The following is an 18146-nucleotide window of genomic DNA, read 5'->3' on the forward strand; positions in this document are numbered from 1 at the left end:
TACTTATATACATGCTTTTGGGGCTATCGAACGACAACCTTCTTCTACCACTGCATATGTATTATTATTAAAATTTTCCTTTTGAACTTTTAGTTCATCTCCTATCGCTAGTATGGCTAGAGGTTACGGTGTGTGCCACACACGCCCGTAGACACAATTGCATTTCGTGACAATTGGTTGAGATAAGAGCTGAAATGGGAATTTCACTGAAGTTATCTGGAGCAAACAGTACTATAAGTTTCTTTACAAAACGCAAGCCTGTGTTAAAAACGCCTACTCTGAGGAAAACCGTTATTTCTCCTCGCCACTGAGTTTTTGTGGCGTTGTTTTGTTAACTGTTTCAGTGCCCACAAACAGCGCAGGCACTTTGGAGAAGCCCTCCGTTGAAGTTATCTGAAACTCTCAGATCAAGACTGTGAATCTGCAGTTAAAGCCCTCTAAGGACCCACCCAAGAGGCCTCCCGCCTTAAAGATAGTAAAATGTGAAATATATCTGATTCCAGATATTTCAATAGACAAGGCAACTTTCAGCATACTTATGGGCAAAGAAATGGTGAAAAAACAAATACACATAGGTATAGTGGCCACAAAGGAGGGAGATAATGTGGTTTGTTTTTTTGTTCGTTTGTTTTTTCACCTACCAAGTGTTTGAGATTTTGCTCTGGGAAAGATGATCCTGAGCACTTTTGCAGAATGGAAAGATATTAGGATTCTTCCTTTAAAGTACATGCCTTGTTTACTATAAGGGTAATCACTGCTTATCTAAATAAGCTTATCTAAATAACATCTCTGTTTTCCCAAGGAGCTAGGCACGTATATCCTTCAATCCATAAACATAGCAACTATAAGATCTCTCTCCCCTTTTCATCCCTCAATACCTGACAACCTACCGGATCAGGTGTGTTACATTTTACACATATTTTAGAAGCTGGTTATAAAGAATTTTAAACAAATGCCAAAAGCTGTGAGTGAACAATTTTCTCCTTAAAAAGCAGAAACCATGTTGGAGGGAGAGAGGAGAGGCCGTTCTGTGCCCCAAGGACTATGTACTCCTCAATGCCAGTGTAGAGTTTAGCCACTTTGTAGTTTATCCTGACTGTTTCAATAGATACGAGTTAGAATTATTATGTTACATTTGTATATGTGTATTGGATTACTACATCCATACACTGCATCTTAAGAACAGCAGTATGTCTGCTTCCTGGGGGAGATGCCTTTGTCAACCCTGACATTTTTCTTCCACCCAGTAAGGCATCCACCTCCATCTTCTTTCTCACTGCTGATTTTAATGCAAAGGAAAGGAATTGTCCAGCTTCTTATGGGGCTTTGTTCTCACATGTCTTTTGATCCTTGATGTAATTCCAGTTTGCTATATCTATCTAACGTTAGGGAACATGTTCCCATGCAGCCGTGGGATGCAAGCACCTTTGTCCACAGGGCACCTGGAGGAAGTAAAGCTTATATAAAGCTGTTCTCTTCTTGCCACATGCCCTAACTTGTTTTATATACCAGGTAGCGTTTTACTGATACAGATATCATGATGCCGAAAACTTGGAGTTAGTTCCTTGTCCGTGTCTACACTGCTCAATGAAGACACCTTTTGGGCTGCACTTGAATTAGTTCTGCTGCACCGTCATGTACATGTGCTCCTAGAAATTGAAAATACAACTCTTTTATCACTGGAATAAAATATAAGTCTATAAATTAAAGCCAGCTCATTGTTCATTCCATTTCCAAATAATTTTTCAGGTCTCTACCTGGCTTGGAGACAGCTCCCAAATTTTAGAAACTAGAACCCAAAATGAAAAGAATCAGCAGTTTTTATCTCAGGCTGTAAAACATAATATATATGTGGTGGTAGACCGGGCTTGGATGTAATAATGGGCCTGACTCCAAGGGGGAGAAAATTCCATGAATCATTTTTATGAAATCCATGAACTCTTTCAACCCACTAACCTACTAAGTAGCGCTCTTATTTTATGAAAAATGAATACCTTAATTCGGAGCCATTCATTTCCTTCTAAAGGGTAGGATCTGGCCTGTGTTGACTCCAAAAATTATAACCAAGAACATCATAGACTCTTGTCTGCTGTGAATTTGTGTGCTTATTCTGTTTTATGCTTGCTTATTAACTTGAAATTACATGTGCAATTTTTGTTATTTTAAGGCACTCAACCAGAATGCTGAGCTAAGAAGTCGGTTGAACAGAATACATTCAGAATCTATTATTTGTGATCAGGTTGTCAGTGTAAATATTATTCCTAGCCCTGATGAGGTAAGACTCATTTTTAATGGATGTAGAATACTTACTTTATAGCATCTAAATCAACTACATATTTGGGTTTTTTTTTTTTAATACAGTTCTTTCACTGTTAATAAGATTCTCTGCATAAATATCTGTGTTGTTGACAGTTTGGTGTTCTTTGGAGTGAAGGATGTACATGAGCTCAATATCATTTATTCCCTGTGATCAGTCTCTATTTGTACTTTTATCTGTGTTCACCTAGTGCTACTGAATAATTTAGTTTATATATCTACTCCAGCTTGTGAATTCTCCGTGTCTGTCACAGACTTTATTGGAAATGTTCCTTATCATCAGACCGCCTATGAAATGGTGGGGGGAAAAATATATTCAGCTGAGAAGGTGCTAAATGATAGCTTTTTTAAGGTTTATTTTAAAAAGCCTATCTTAGGAGAAATCACCTAACCTTACTAAAGTAACACTAGTGATGTAATTACAGCCACTAATAGTGATGTTGAGAATTAATAGCTAGCGCATGTCAAGTGAAAGCTTACTCTGTGCTGGGCATTGTGCTGACAACATTCGACACTCCCAGTGACCTCTGAGGTAGGTGCTATGATGATCACTCCATTGCTCAGGAGAATTTTTGACGTAATGCTCAAAGGACAGGAGAACATTCAGTATTTGGGCCAGGCTTAGTGTCTAATTCTGTCTATAACCCTTTATAAAATTACTGTTTTATAACCATGGGAATTTAAACTTTTCAACAGTAATATTGGAGTTTTATATACAGTGATATGATACATGGAACAAGGTGAGAGTTTTACTCGTGTGACGGCCATATTTACAGAAAACCGTACATTTTACTAGAAATCCACAGGAGCCAACATCCTGGCATCTAATTGCTTAGGAAATGCCATCCCAAGACAAGCTTCTTTTTGACTTAAGTGGTCGAACCTACGTCCGCTCACCTTCACACAACACACGGTATCTGGTGACACTCATGCTTGCTCCACTGCTCAGAATCCAGAGGATTTCTACAACTGCATCATTCAGAAATCGTTAGCAGTCTTAGTTTGAATCTTTGCAATCTGGTGTTTATTTGTACTACCATACTGTGTGTATATATGTATCACTTACTGAATAAAAATTATAGTTTGCCGTAGGTTTAATACTCGAGTCATATTATCTCATTGGTTAAAGTTCATGACCAAGTTGGAAAATGACTTTTATATATTCTGTCTCAAACATTTAGTTTTATGGAGTGTTTTCTTAGCATATTTCTAGTGGTTTCTACAAATATGTCTTGAGATGTAGCATACTGGTTAGAATATGGCTAGTAATGATGGATCTAAGAATATGAAAGTGAACCTGTCTCCATAGTCAATTCAGGGTCTTCATAGGGGTTCAAGCTATTAACCTCCACTGAATATCCACTGAGCATTGATTTGAAGTCAAGTCACAGTACCATCATTTTTCAGCCACGCCTTCTGGATGCTTTAGACATATTAGAAGGAAATTTAGGCCATGGTCATGAGTGCAGGTGAAAATTACTTGTGGTCACCACTCTTAACATATGATATGAATTTCTCTAGAAGTCTGGCCTAGTACGTCATGGTCTTATTTGAACAAATAGCTTTTCTTTGAAGGGACTAACGATGACCCCAAATGTTTCTGTCCTCTATAGGCTGGTGAGCAAATCCATGTCAGTCTCCCCCTGTCACAGCAGGTAGCCAACGAGAGCCGCCTCTCCATGTCAGAGTCTGTCTCCGAGTTCTTTGACGCCCAGGAGGTGCTGCTCTCTGCGAGCTCATCAGAGAATGAGGTAAGCTCTTTTGATGTGTCAACCCTAAATGCTTCTGATGAGGAGTTTGTGTTCAAGAAAGTAAGGCTGGGACGCCTGGGTGGCTCAGTTGGTTAGGCAGCTGCCTTCGGCTCAGGTCATGATCCCAGCGTCCTGGGATCGAGTCCCACGTCGGGCTCCTTGCTCAGCGGGGAGCCTGCTTCTCCCTCTGCCTCTGCCTGCCATTCTGTCTGCCTGTGCTCACTCTCTCTCCCCTCTCTCTCTGATAAATAAATAAAATCTTTAAAAAAAAAAAAAGAAAGAAAGTAAGGCTGTGGGGACATTTTTTTTGCTTTTCCTTTTTCTTTTCTTTGTTTTTTTTTTTTTTTAAACATCACAGTAAGGTTCTCAAATTGTAGGAAAGCCAAAAACATTGCAAACTACATTGATAACTTCATTGGTAGTTACATATCCCGTTTATTGAGCGCTGAACACTTCTGGGAGTCAACTTATTACTTAATAAATTTGATGAATTAAAGGAAAGGATCTAGCATTCATTTGGATGCTGTTGTACGATTTGTATTTCAGGATAACCAAATAGTTGATGGCAGAGGAGACTGGTTAAATGTAGAAAGAAAGGATGAAAGAATTTTAAAATCACCATGTGTGTGCATGTGTGTGTGAGTGCACGGATATATGCGCATGTACGTGTGCACACACACACATACACAAGCATCTTTACCAGAGACAAGAATTTGAGCTCCTTTAGAAAGATGATGTCTAGAATATATGGTTGGGTGATTAAGGTTTTTGGGGGTTACCACTGGCTACCATAAAAACTTTTTTGTTGTCTTTTATTGAGTTATAATTTACATACAACATTATTTTAGTTTCAGGTATATGACATAAGAATTTATATTTGTATATATTTTTAATTGGTCACCCCTAAAGCCTAATTAACATTTGTCACCATACATAATTACAGAATTTTTTTTTGCTATAATAAGAACTTTTAAGATCTACTCTCTTTTAAGATCTACTCTCATGGCAACTTTCTAATATGCATGGCAACTTTCAAATATGCAATACGGTATTATTAATTCTAGTTACCATGCTGTACCTTATATCTCCAACTTATTTATATATTTTATAATATATATATTTTTATAATATATATAGTATATATATTTTATAATATAATTGGAATCTTTTACCCATAAAGACTTTTTAGATGTTCTTCATGCTCATAAGTCTTGGCTAGGTCTTGGGAGCAGGGAATCTTCCTTGATCAGGTTGCAGAAATGGATTCTTTCACTGCAATTTAGAAATTCAGTCAAGCATCCTTTGAATTTTCTGCTTTCTTTCTTCCTTCCTTCCTCCCTCCCTTTGTTTCTTTCTTTCTTTCGTTCAGCATGGAAGAACCAGCCAAAACTCTTTCCAACACAGTTGATTAAAAATTTTGTCATTTGAGGTTGCAGATCAGTACTGCATTTTTACAAAAAGGAAATGAAATAGTTGCTGAATGTTATTTCCATATGCATAGAAAGTAGATTGGAAGGAAGCATCCTGACAATTAGTTGTAATTGTTTTTGGATGTTTGAAATTATGAGTGATTTTAGAAACAAAAATAAGTGGAGAGGAGAAAGAAATAATGAACACATACCACTTTTATAATGGGGGAGAGGCGAAATAATATTCTTGTATGAGATACTAAATCTGTTACTACACCAAGCCATGCACCTGCCTCTCCGATCCCTAGTCCTGTTTGCCGATTCAGAGACTCCCGGTTACAAGCCAGAGTACTAGTTTAATTATTCATAATGGTAATTGGTCAGATGCTATCAGATGGGCAAAATAATTATGCTTGCTGATTCATAGCTCTTTCTCTAGGGCCCACCTGCATGGAAAGTCTAGCTCTAGTCAGTTGCTTGGTGAGCAAGGAATGGGAGCAGGAACAGTGACTTGAGTGAACTAAAGGCTAGGAGGGCCAGGATGTCATAGCTCCGCTCTCATCTCCATTGTAGGGATACTGTGCCACGTGGACAGGCTCTTTGTGTCCGGGAGCCAGTCGTACTCACAGGGACCACCATGCTGAAGGCATGCTACCAGCATATTCTTTTCTGACTCTCCTTTCTCTGACCTCCCATTGCTGACCAGTCCTTCGTCCTTCTCAGTCAGGTTCCAGTCAAATTTGGCTTCATGTTTCTGGAGCTCTGACCCCATCAGATGATGACTTTATGGCTGTCTCTCTGAAAGCCACCAAATTCCCCTATTTTTAAGTTCTTGGTGGCACACTGTCTAGGGGCCAGGTGCCACTTGTACCAGACACTGATGATATTGAAATGAAAGGGACTTAAGTGGGTTATTCCTCAAGTCCAGGCAGCATGTTGGCACCAGCTCTGGTGGAGGAGTGATCCTGCTAGCAGAGGGAAGGACAGGGGGTTGGAGGTGTTCACCTGGAGGTATTGTGAGTTGATCAGACCTCTCAGCAGAGTTATCTGGCCAGTATTTGGGTATTCAGATCTAAAGCTCAAAGAGAGAACAGGTCTGAAGAGAGAGCAAGAGTCAGCTCAGGTCCCACATAACGAGCCGCCTGGGAGACATTGCCCCCTGGGAGCTCCACAGAACCTCTCATTCAGCATGTCCCAAAATGGATTAATCACCAAAGCGCCTACGCACCCCCCCCACACACACACACCCAAGTGAAGAGAAGCCTACCCATACTTCTCATGTTGCATGCCTGACTGCTCTTTGCCCAGGTGTTTACATCAAATGCCTGGCTGTTAGCCTTCCCCTGCACCTGCCTTACTAGGACCCACCACCCACACTGATTCACTCATTAAGTTCTGTAATGACTCACCTAAAAACTATGAAATCCATACATCTTCCTCCAGCTTCCCTGGCACTACTCCACCTCAGTCCTCCATCATCTGCCCCCCGGATTACCTGACCAGTTCCCATTACTGGTCTCCCTGCCTCCCTTCTTGCCCCTCTAATCAATTTTCCACTGGTCAGCCTGATTCATCTCTCTGAAGTACCAATCTGATCATGTTTCCCCAGGGTCCTTAAGATAACTATCTTAGCCATCATGCAAAGACCCTTATAATCTGATGTCTGCTCCCAGCTGCAGCCTCTTGCAATTTCTATTCTTCTGGATCCTTCCAGAGGCCAAATATTTGCTAACTGAATGAAGGAATGCTTATAGCACTTTAACACATGGTTAATCTGAGAAACATCTGGGCTATCTTACATTAACACTTTCCACGAGTGAGAGAAAAATCCTCTTTATGTGATATCTACCCATGCGCTTCTCTTAATGAATATTCTGCTTCCTTTAAAAAATGCTGGGTTTGCTTCCAGAATGGTCTATTTCCTTTCCTCTGCTATTAACTTGTTTCCACAAGGCTGCATGCCTGGTTGCATTTAGGAAAAAAAGAAAAAAAAAATTCCCTGAACTCTTTTGAATGCCTAAGCTCTTCAGGAGAAATATTTGTCCCCAGGACTTCCTGACTGGGGCGGGGCAGGGGTTGGGGAATGAATATATATTAACTGTTTTATTATAATACTGCAGAGCTTTAACTTTATATACAGGATAATGTGCATGGACCACAGCTAGACAGCCAAGCCTTAGCTATTGCTCACACATACGTCAATATAGATCTGACTCAGGGCCCACTGTCATTGGGGAATTGTTTTACATTCTGCATGATCCATTCTAGAATGAAATGGGTATTGGACAATTTTTATCATATAGTACATTTTTATCATATATTATAATACATATATATTTCTAATAGATTAGAAATTTAAGAGGAAGAGGCTATTTATAGCTTTTTGTAGGGTAAACATGAATGTTTTCTTAATAAATGTTAAAACCAGTGCACAGGCATGCAACATGAATTTTGTTTGAACAGGCATTTGTTTCCTCTAACATAATTGGGTATGATTAGCTTTTTTAAGAGAAACCATGCAGAAGAGTTTGATTTACTTTTTTTTTTTTTTTTTCCCTATCAAGTTTAAGACGGTGGCTTCCATGTGCCTGATGATTTCACCATTGGCTCTTTTGTAGTCAGTAGGAACTGGGAAGCAGTTGCAGAGGGAAAACATGAATCAGAAAAAAACTTTATTCCCAATTTGCCATCTTTATAGACTTGCTCAGGCTGCAAAGCAAAACCTCCATTATTTACTTATGTATGCAATAACTCCATCACTATTCTCCCTAAATATAGGAATTCTTCTCAACTTTAACTTTCAAAACATCAACAATAAATCCAGAAACCTTAAAGGCAAGGACTGATTGTGTTTATTACCTACAAACTTAAAACTCTCACATGGCAAAAAGAAAAAAAAAGGCATAAACAGCATTAAAAAATAAATTGCAGAATAGCCAAATGCAACCTAGATGATGAACTGAAAAAAAGAAAGAAAACAAATTTACCTAAGATGAAATGCAAACTTTTAAAGAGATCTCTTATGTATGTTAGGTAAATAGATACTGAAAAAGGATTGATAATACATAGTGTTTAAGTGGGTGGAGAGATGGATGTTCTCACATGGTGCTGGTGAGAACAAATTACTATCCTCTTTGAGGACAATTTGGCAACCTGGGCCTATAGCCTAAATGTGGCCCATTTGATCCAGCCATTTCACTTCTAGGAATAAATATTAATGAAATTGCCAGACAGATTCACAGTAATATATTTACAAGGACGTGCATCCCAGTATTATCAATAATAATAAAAAGTTGGAAACCATTTAAATGCTGGCTAAATGCCTCGTGTTGTACCTGTATAATGAATTACGTTGCCATTCCAAATGAAGGTGAGAGCTGTATTTATGATCATGGAAATATATTGAGAACACTATAAAGCAAGATGTAAACTGACCCCCTTGTTCAGTATCTAAATATAGATAGACCAGTGTGTTTGCATAGGCATTTTGACATTGGCGGTAATATCCACCAAATGTTAGAGGTGGTTTCTGTTAGATGATAGAATTATGGTTAAATTTTCTATAATCTGTTTACCCTCATATAATTTCTTATTTTTTTTACAGTAAAAATGTTTTATTATATGTACAGGGGAAAATGTAACATTATTTCCACTTTGAAGAAAGTAAATAAGTGTCAGCAGCTTTCTTGCCTAGAGTAGAGAGGTTGGTTTCCATTTCTCTGAGTGGCTCTACTGTGCTCTGTTTTCTTGTCTCATCTATTTCTAACTCCCCTTAGTACAGAGGTTACCCCTTAATTTCATTTTCATGCAAATTTTGCTCTCATTTTCGTTCCATGTTGTTCTCTTGGAGAGAGTAGTTTCATTCTTGATTTCTCTCGTCCTGGGATCTTCTTCCCTCACCCCCAAATAATCTGCCAAATTTTGTCCATTATCTTCAAATGTGGCTCTCAAAGCAGCTTTGCTTCCTGACCCTTGTTGTGGCCATCTTTTTTTTTTTTTTTTAAAGATTTTATTTATTTATTTCACAGCCAGAGATCACAAGTAGGCAGAGAGGCAGGCAGAGAGAGAGAGGAGGAAGCAGGCTCCCTGCTGAGCAGAGAGCCCAATGTGGGGCTCGATCCCAGGACCCTGGAATCATGACCTGGGCCGAAGGCAGAGGCTTTAACCCACTGTGCCACCCAGGCGCCCCTGTTGTGGCCATCTTAACCCGTCAGTATTCCCTACGCACATCCATGTAGTAGCCTATCATCTGAGCTCCCAAAGAAAAGCCGCCAGGCATCTTCCTGAAAACTAAATATGGTAATAATAAAAAATAAATTTAAAAAATAAAAAGAGGAATTCTGTCTTGAAAAAAATATGACTGTCATCCCCTTGCATTTAATAACTGGTGGGATTATATGGGAGCCTGTTATGTTGACATGAAAAGACCTTCACAGTCTGACCCTCTTCCTGGTCACCTCACCCTCTGTCACAGCCACTCAACTTCTGAGCCTTCCTGGAATGGAACGTTCCTCTCATGTTTCTCCACACCTTTGTACACTCTCCTTTCTTCCTGTGCTTCTTTTCCTTCTAAAAACCTCTCCAACACCCAGTGCCAATTTTATTTCCTCTGGGCAGTCCCTCCTGATTCCCTAGCGGGAATATAAGGCCTCCTTTTTTGAACATTCTTGCTGACATATTTTGACTACTGGCCTCCCCCAGGCCCCCACCCCAACTAAGGCAGGGGCTACTCAGAGACGAAGGCTGCTTTCAAGCCATGCTACATTCTGGCTCATGGCTCAGTCTTTCTCAAGTGTTCCTTGTACATATGCCAAGTACATTTCCCCTGCGACCTTTTGCTTATTTGGGCAACATTTTGCTTTTAATCATTTGGTTTTCTAACTTTTCAAGACTGAACAAGGATTCTGATCCTTTCTGTGTTCTTCCCTTTTTCAGGCTTCAGATGATGAGTCTTACATCAGTGATGTGAGCGATAATATATCCGAAGACAATACCAGTGTTGCAGACAACATTTCTCGGCAAAGTATGCATCCTTTCAGCTCCCAGCTTGTTCTGTCTTCTTTCCAAGTTAGAATGCTGGTGATTCAGCAAAAAACCTTTTTCTCCCTCACTGATTTTTCCCTTTGCAGCAAGCTGATCTTCACTACATTTTATATGTATATAATCTGTTAAGGTAAATGGTTGAAAAATCCATTAGGTAGAAGCTTAAATGAAAAGCTTTTACTTCTTGCCAAAACCAAAAGTTTGAGTCTCTCTTACTAAATGTATATAATTCTTTAAAATTTGGCTTTTCTGAGGGTTTTGGGGGGGAGGGTGAGCCTGGTGGTGGGCATTAAGGAAGGCACGGATTTTATGGAGCACTGGGTGTGGTGCATAAATAATAAATCTTGAAACACTGAAAAAAAAAGATAAAATTAAATTTTAAAAAACTGCTAATAGTAAATAAATTATGAAAAAATTGACTTTTCTGGAATAATATTTGAGCATATTTAACACCTTATTAAAAAAAACTTGTATGTTGATTTTTTGTGCATTTATTAGCAACTCTGTGTTGAAATAATTTCATTCACTCTTGAGAGAGTCTAGTGGAGGCTTAAGAAATGTATCACATTCAGAAGTACTTGAAAGAGTTATTTCCTTCCTTCATGCTATGAAATCAAAAAAGCAAAGTATCTTTTATCATGCTTCTTGTCTTCTCTCTTCCAGTCTTAAATGGGGAGCTTACAGGAGGAGCCTTCCGAAATGGACGTCGAACATGCCTGCCAGCTCCCTGTCCCGACACCAGTAACATTAACCTGTGGAATATTTTGAGGAACAACATTGGTAAAGACTTGTCTAAAGTCTCGATGCCTGTGGAACTAAATGAGCCACTCAACACCCTGCAGCATCTCTGTGAGGAAATCGAGTACAGTGAGCTTCTGGACAAGGCTTCCGAAACGGACGACCCCTACGAGCGCATGGTAATACATAACGTAGCAGTGCCTCTCAGGGAGCTGTCAACCCTAGGCGTGGACTAAGGCAGAATTCGTTACGATGGCATATTTGGTTTCTGCATAACATTCTCACTGCATAGGTGAAGGAGGAGACAGTTCATTTGCACAAACTGGGCAGGGCCCGAAAGTTCCAGATACTTCTACAGAGGATATATGCTTTGTGACTTATCTTTGGTCACGAGTGTTTCTGAAATTAGGATGTAAAAGTATCACACTCCTTCCAGGTTTAAGGCATGCCTAGCCTTGCTCTAGCAGCTTCTCCTGGAGGCCAAGAGAGCCCATGTGTTCAAGAACTTGGGTCAGAGAAAGGAAACTCCTGTTTGTGCTTTGCCATGGCCTCTGCTGCACCCGACTGTGGAAGGCTTGACTGCCCTTCCAAAAGCACCAGCAGCCACAGGCCTCCTACCCATGGCGCTAAGTTGTATGAAGGACATAACCTATAAACTGGGTTTCAGAACCTCTGAACACTGTGATACTCAGGAAGCTGGGTGACAGCTGAATGAAGAATAAGTGGCCTCAGATGCAAGGACTTTCACATCCTCTTCCCTCATTTTTTTTTACCCATGAGTTTATGAAGAGTCTGTGCAGATAATGGAAAATGCAGATGCCATCAGATCAGCACCCACGGACAGGGGTGTGTAAAATCTAGAGGAATAAGGGACAAACAGACCTGGAAATAGTCTCTCCTATATTATTTTCCTTTCTTAAATGTTTTAACAGGTTCTTATTGCTGCATTTGCAGTTTCAGGATATTGCTCCACCTATTTCAGAGCAGGAAGTAAGCCATTCAATCCTGTCCTTGGGGAGACTTACGAATGCATTCGAGAGGACAAGGGATTCCGATTTTTCTCAGAACAGGTAAGTCCCATTGGACTCAGTGAGGTTTCTATGCAGAAACTGTAGGAGGACCGGTTGATGATGAAACAGCTTTTTGATCAACCATGGTTTGAAGTGAGCTATGATATTAGTTAACAGAAAACTCTGTCCGTGTATATAAGTTCTCTGGGTTTAAACATGAAGTGTGAAAGTGAAAGTAATTTACTTACATGTTCTGAGAATAATTCAATAATAGAGATGGATGAGTTGATTGTTGTTATTTGGGGGTGGCCAATATATGTTGGGAAAAAAACGATCATTTATGGAAGTTTTAACACTGATATCATTGCCCTCTCTTTTGTTTTTTATTACCAGGTTAGCCATCATCCACCCATTTCTGCCTGTCACTGTGAATCCAAGAATTTTGTGTTTTGGCAAGGTTTGTATTTCAATTGTAACTTCAAGATCCACTCGGTGAGCCTTTGAAACAGTTTCTAGTTTCTGAAAGGTACATTATGCTCAGGTTAGATTTCTACCTTTGGGACTCAGAGAATGTTAGTAATTAGTATGGAATTCAGTTTGAGAAATTAGATTTCTTGATTGAAATATGAAACTGTGTCATCTAGGAGATGAGGTTGTATATCTAGGAAACAAAGCCCTAGGGGCAGTAGAGCTCAGTGCTGACTGCCAACTCAGGGCTATCACTCAACCTCATTATGCCTTACTGTCTGCATCTATAACATAGAGGTTCTGTCTGCTGCCTTATTGCTTCTTGAGGGTGTGCAAGGAGAGCTTCATTGTGAAAGAAGATTCTGTGGCTCATCATCTGTGGTCATGACCTATTTAGATATGTAAACATTATGCTGATTTTGTGGTCTTTAACTCACCAAGGTTCAGGGATTTGGATTGAAGTCTCTACTTGTACAGTGCCCATTGTATAGTCAGAATGTTAAAAACTCACATAAAATTACAAGTTTCAAAATCCATTTAGAAAGAAAAATATATACAGGTGAGACTTGAACAAAGCTGGGGTTAGGGGGCTGACCCCCACACAGTCTAAAATTCAATGTGCTACTTTTGACTCCCCCAAAACTTAACTAGTGATAGCTTACCATTGACCAGAAACCTTACCCATAAAGTATAAATGGTCAGGAACGTGTATTTTATATGTTATATATATTATATACTATATTCTTACAGTAAAGTAAGCTAGAAGAAAGAAATGTTATTAAGTAAATCATAAGGAAGAGAAAATTCATTTATAGTACTATACTGTGTTTATCAAAAAAATACCTGCTGGTGAGTGAACCCACTCAGTTCAAATGCATGTTGCTCAATGGTCTACTGTATATGTATGTTTAATCATTAAGTGTAAATTGTTCTTTTGTGTTTGGAAGGGGGTTCATTGCTCACAGAATGTCTCTTCTCATCTGCCCCTTCTCAATCTAAAAACACACAATATGACAGAGCACTGTAACTGTATTTCATTGTAAAATACAATAATACATCATTTCTTGGTCATAACAAAGAGACATAAATTTTGTGGAGACAGCACTAAGCTCCCTTACTTAGTTCATCAAAATAGAGCCAAGTGGTTATTACAAGTGCACAGGCAAACCTGAGTGCCCCCAAATAAAACATAAAGCCATCATGTGAGATAAACCGCTGAGCCCTGGGCCATATCTTAACAACCAGTGTAGGAACATATTCGCTAATTTCACTTTCTCATAAATTTTGCTTACCTTTCCATATTTAGAGATTTTGTTTTTTCCTGTTTTCCCAAATCTTATAACTTTTCAAATCAACATGTATATAAATCAATGGTATTGCCATACTGCAATTATTTTTAATACACGTCTTATTTTTAACATATATGTTAACTATTTCCACCATTTAGTTAAAACAACATTTATGTAGACATTAAAGCACAGTAGAGTCTGTGTATATACGTGTATTGTGAATTCCCATGCACACATACTGTTCTGAGCTTTTCCCAGTTTTATTTGTTGAAACAAATATGGAACATATGTTCCAGAAAAACAGACAGTAGATTTTTTTGGTTCATAGTTAATTTTTTCACCTTGGGCCATCCCCAGGTACGTGAACTCTTAAATCAACAATATAGAATCAGTTGTTGATTGTGAAAGTTCTTTGTGAAATATAGAGTGTAAAATAGATGTTAGTTTTTATAGACTGAATGATTAGATACGGAATATCTGTTTCTTCTCCTCTGCCTATGTTGTTTAGATATCAGATGGAAAAACAAGTTCTGGGGGAAGTCCATGGAAATCCTGCCTGTTGGAACACTGAATGTCATGCTTCCAAAGTAGGTTTCTTTCATCTTCCTTTTGGTGTCTTACATGCTTTTCTAAGTCAGATATGGGCCTTTGAAACTCTAGAAGGTGCCAGTGATCCATTTACATGCATGCCTAAAGCTTCTGTTAACTTCTCCAAAGTTTGGAGAATAGACCCCCATGAAAGCAAATGAGTACTTGGCATATGTATCAAAGCTCCCTGCTTCTCTCTTTACATTCTCTGTTCATCAAGTCAAAACCAGCTACCTTACCTGACCCAGATACCTTATTAGTTTGCATTTTATAGGAAGTTTCTCTTTTTTAGAACTTTTGTTCTATACAATATATATTTTCACTTTTGAATTCATCTTAGACCCAGTGTAAGTTAGTTTATTAAAGAAGAGTGATGGAATCCTTTCATGGTATTTTTCTAAAGGATGTAGCCTGTGAATTTTTAAAATTAATTGAAGTTTTCATTGAAGCCAAAGACTTGGTTGTTTTTTTTTCTTTCTTCAGTTGGTTAATGTTGTTTGGTTTTTCTTTTTGTTTACTCAGTGACAGAATTTGCTGGTGGATTGAATATGAAGGAAGGTAGGGGGAGAGAGGAACCCCAGGACCACAAAATAGACTTTAAATATTTGCAGACTCATGAGAAGAGAGTTTTCCCAGCTGCGTAGTGAGACTACATCATAGCAATTCATAAATTTTTTTTAGAAACTTAGAAGTGTTCTATTTTATTTTGAAATAACATTTTATTTGAAAATATAGATCATGTGCAAACTTCAAGGTGATCTGAAGCTATGTCACCTCATTCCTTGGCAGAAACTCTATAACCTTCTGTAACCCAGAATTTGCATTAGACATGCACTGTCTATGATCACCAGTCTTTTCTCCAAGAATTATTCACATCTTTGGTCTTAATTCGGAGTATGAAACAATGTCCATTTTCAGGGTAATCTTTCTTAAAGATACATCCTATCATGCCTATCTGTTCCCTCAAATCCTTCCACGATGGCCCACTGAATCCAGACTCACCGGTGCATTGTTAAGGCCTTCCCTGCTCTGCCTTATCACCTTCCCAGACTTGCCACCCCCACACCCGCTCACGTATGCCACTGGCAGGCCTCCAGATACATCATAGTATTCTGGCCTATATGGCCTTGTCAGTGCCTTTTTCCTGGCCTACAGTGCCCTCCTACCTATCCTCCAAGTTTAGACGGATTCCAGCCTTCTCCAGGAAGTCTTCCTTGATACTCACCCCACGTTCCAGGCAGATCTAAGGACTCCCCTTCTGTGTTCTCATGACACTTCTCATCACATTTTATTATAAGTACTTTTTGTCACATCTGTCTACTCCTCTTGTACTGTTGGCTCCAAGAGTGCAAGAGACAGGTCCTATTCAACTTAGTAGCTTTAACACCTGGACTATAGAAAGCACTGAAGTGTTCCTTAAAGGAATGAGTCCTATTACAAATGTCCTTAACTACATAGAAACCTTCAACAGAGAAATTAGAGGGAAAGGAAGCTTTGGCCAAAGATATTCTCAGCTGTAGAAACAGTACTATATATTTGTGACCTTCATTGTTTTTAACCAACATTGTATTCTTCACTAGGTATGGAGATTGCTATGTATGGAATAAAGTCACCACGTGCATACACAACATTCTCAGTGGGAGGAGGTGGATAGAGCATTATGGAGAAGTAACTATTAGAAATACCAAAAGCAGTGTTTGCATTTGCAAACTCACATTTGTCAAGGTAAATCTTCCAACAGTAAAGAAGAAAAGAGTATAAAATGCTTTGTAAAGGAGAAATATAAGTTACCGTAAACAACAGCAAGTGAGACTGCCCCATATCATTGTTCCTTAAGGACATGTTAGATAAAAGAAAGCAGAACCAACTGATGGAGTTACTCAAGGCGTGCAGACTTCCACACACGTGGAGGTCAAAAAAGGCACCATCTCAAAACAGAAGAACTACTCTTCTTTCTAAAGAATTTTCTTTTTAAGCAGCCAGTCAGTATTCATTAAGTAAAATTCCAGAAAACACTTCTTGCCTGTAGCAAGTCTTCTGGTTTCTATTTCTGTTCCTGCTTGATTGCAACAGAGTCAAGTGATCTTATTTTAGGGAGCTAATTATAATGCATTTGTCATTTTCTGAGGGTGCATGTGAATAACTTCCAGTCACTATAAGCTTATCCAACTCTGCCACTATGATGGTCCAAGAAAAAGCGTCACCTTGATTAACAAGAAAAGACTCCTGAGGTAGAATGCCTACACAACAGCATTTTCCTCAGTCACTCTGGTCTCAAGTGGAACACACAGTCTCACCCTCATGGATAGGTGTGTTCCCGAATTCATGGTACAGAAACCCTACCAGCCCTTTTAATCTATTCTACTCTGATCTTGTTCTACTGTGGCAAAAACAAGTAGCATATTGAAGTCTTAAAACTCAAAATGTTGTCTTCTTAGTGAAATCCTTTGAAGCCGTACTGGAAGGTCATGTTAGTTTTAATTGAAGATCTTTATTCTTACTCAAGATGTTTCCCCCATTTTCCTTTTTTTCTCCTTTTGGACTCATTAGGTGGCTCAGAACTGAAAGGACAGGATCATTACTTGCTCTGATTGGGTGATGACAGTCAATGTGTGCATTTAGTTTTGCAGACCACGAGAAGCTTCTCAATTTAGGCCTGTCCCTAATATTTGCAAAGCTCAGGGCCAAAGTACAGATGGAGGCCCTATTCCATATGTGTAAATATTTAAAATTTGTAGACCAGACCTACCGTCTCTCACATAACTTATGTTCTGTTCTTTCACCTTGACAAATACAACTTTTGTAACAAAGTCCACGAGGCTAGGTTGGGCACTTTAGAACTCTGAGCTGGAAACCTGGCAGCGCAGGAGAGCCAGCCCTGACACATGGTCTTCCCGCGCTCTCCCAGCCTGTGGCAGCCTCTGTCCTGCTCCACAGGGGGCCTCACCCACCCGATCGAAGGCAGTCCAGCTCCACATCCAAGCTCTATCCAAGCTCAAACGGCCACCCTTGGCTGCCCCTCAGGCCTCATTCATACCTTGGTGGTGGATAGTCTGCCCTTTAGATGGAGGAATCCAAAGAAAAGGCCAGTGTGGGCTGTGGAAGAAGCTTAGAGTGGTTGGAAGAAGAATTCTGGGGCCTAACTGAGAAAGGGGCCATGGGATCCAGATGGATGACTGCCCAGACTTCTCATCTCCTAGGAAGAAGCATGGCCAGAAGAAGGCCAAGCAGGGTTTTCCTCATGAAATTTAGCTGTTTACAGACTCTATAAAAATTACTTCCCAAGTGACTTGTACAGCATGGCCCGTTGAAACTCATTAACATCCATGAACAAAGGGAAAATTTGAGACAGGGGCATCTATGGAGGAAATTACCAACTGATAAATTAATACTAGGTTATTAGGAGAGAAGCTGAGCCTTCTCTGCCCTAGCATAGAGTAGAGATGATCCCTTTCTGGAAGTGGTTTGAATGAGCAACTTCGAAGTTAAGAATGTTTTCCGTATGGAAATTATAGGGATTGGTGTTTTGAAAGA

At 39.4% G+C, this 18146-nt stretch overlaps 1 protein-coding gene across 12 annotated transcripts in view; it reads left to right on the plus strand.

Moving 5' to 3' along the window:
- The window catches only part of OSBPL6 (oxysterol binding protein like 6), a 204188-nt gene that overhangs the window by 176687 nt on the left and 9355 nt on the right, over nt 1-18146 (plus strand). For 9 of the 12 annotated variants that reach the window (XM_059394230.1, XM_059394235.1, XM_059394237.1 and 6 more), the window contains 8 exons: nt 2168-2275; nt 3930-4067; nt 10412-10499; nt 11183-11436; nt 12190-12327; nt 12661-12724; nt 14533-14611; nt 16193-16337. In XM_059394230.1, coding sequence (XP_059250213.1) covers nt 2168-2275; nt 3930-4067; nt 10412-10499; nt 11183-11436; nt 12190-12327; nt 12661-12724; nt 14533-14611; nt 16193-16337 — 1014 coding nt within the window. The remainder of the gene's footprint in view (nt 1-2167; nt 2276-3929; nt 4068-10411; nt 10500-11182; nt 11437-12189; nt 12328-12660; nt 12725-14532; nt 14612-16192; nt 16338-18146) is intronic. The other 3 variants (XM_059394238.1, XM_059394241.1, XM_059394242.1) reach the window with 1 other exon arrangement.

This window comes from Mustela nigripes, chromosome 3 (genome assembly GCF_022355385.1).
Source record: "Mustela nigripes isolate SB6536 chromosome 3, MUSNIG.SB6536, whole genome shotgun sequence".
NCBI lineage: Eukaryota > Metazoa > Chordata > Mammalia > Carnivora > Mustelidae > Mustela > Mustela nigripes.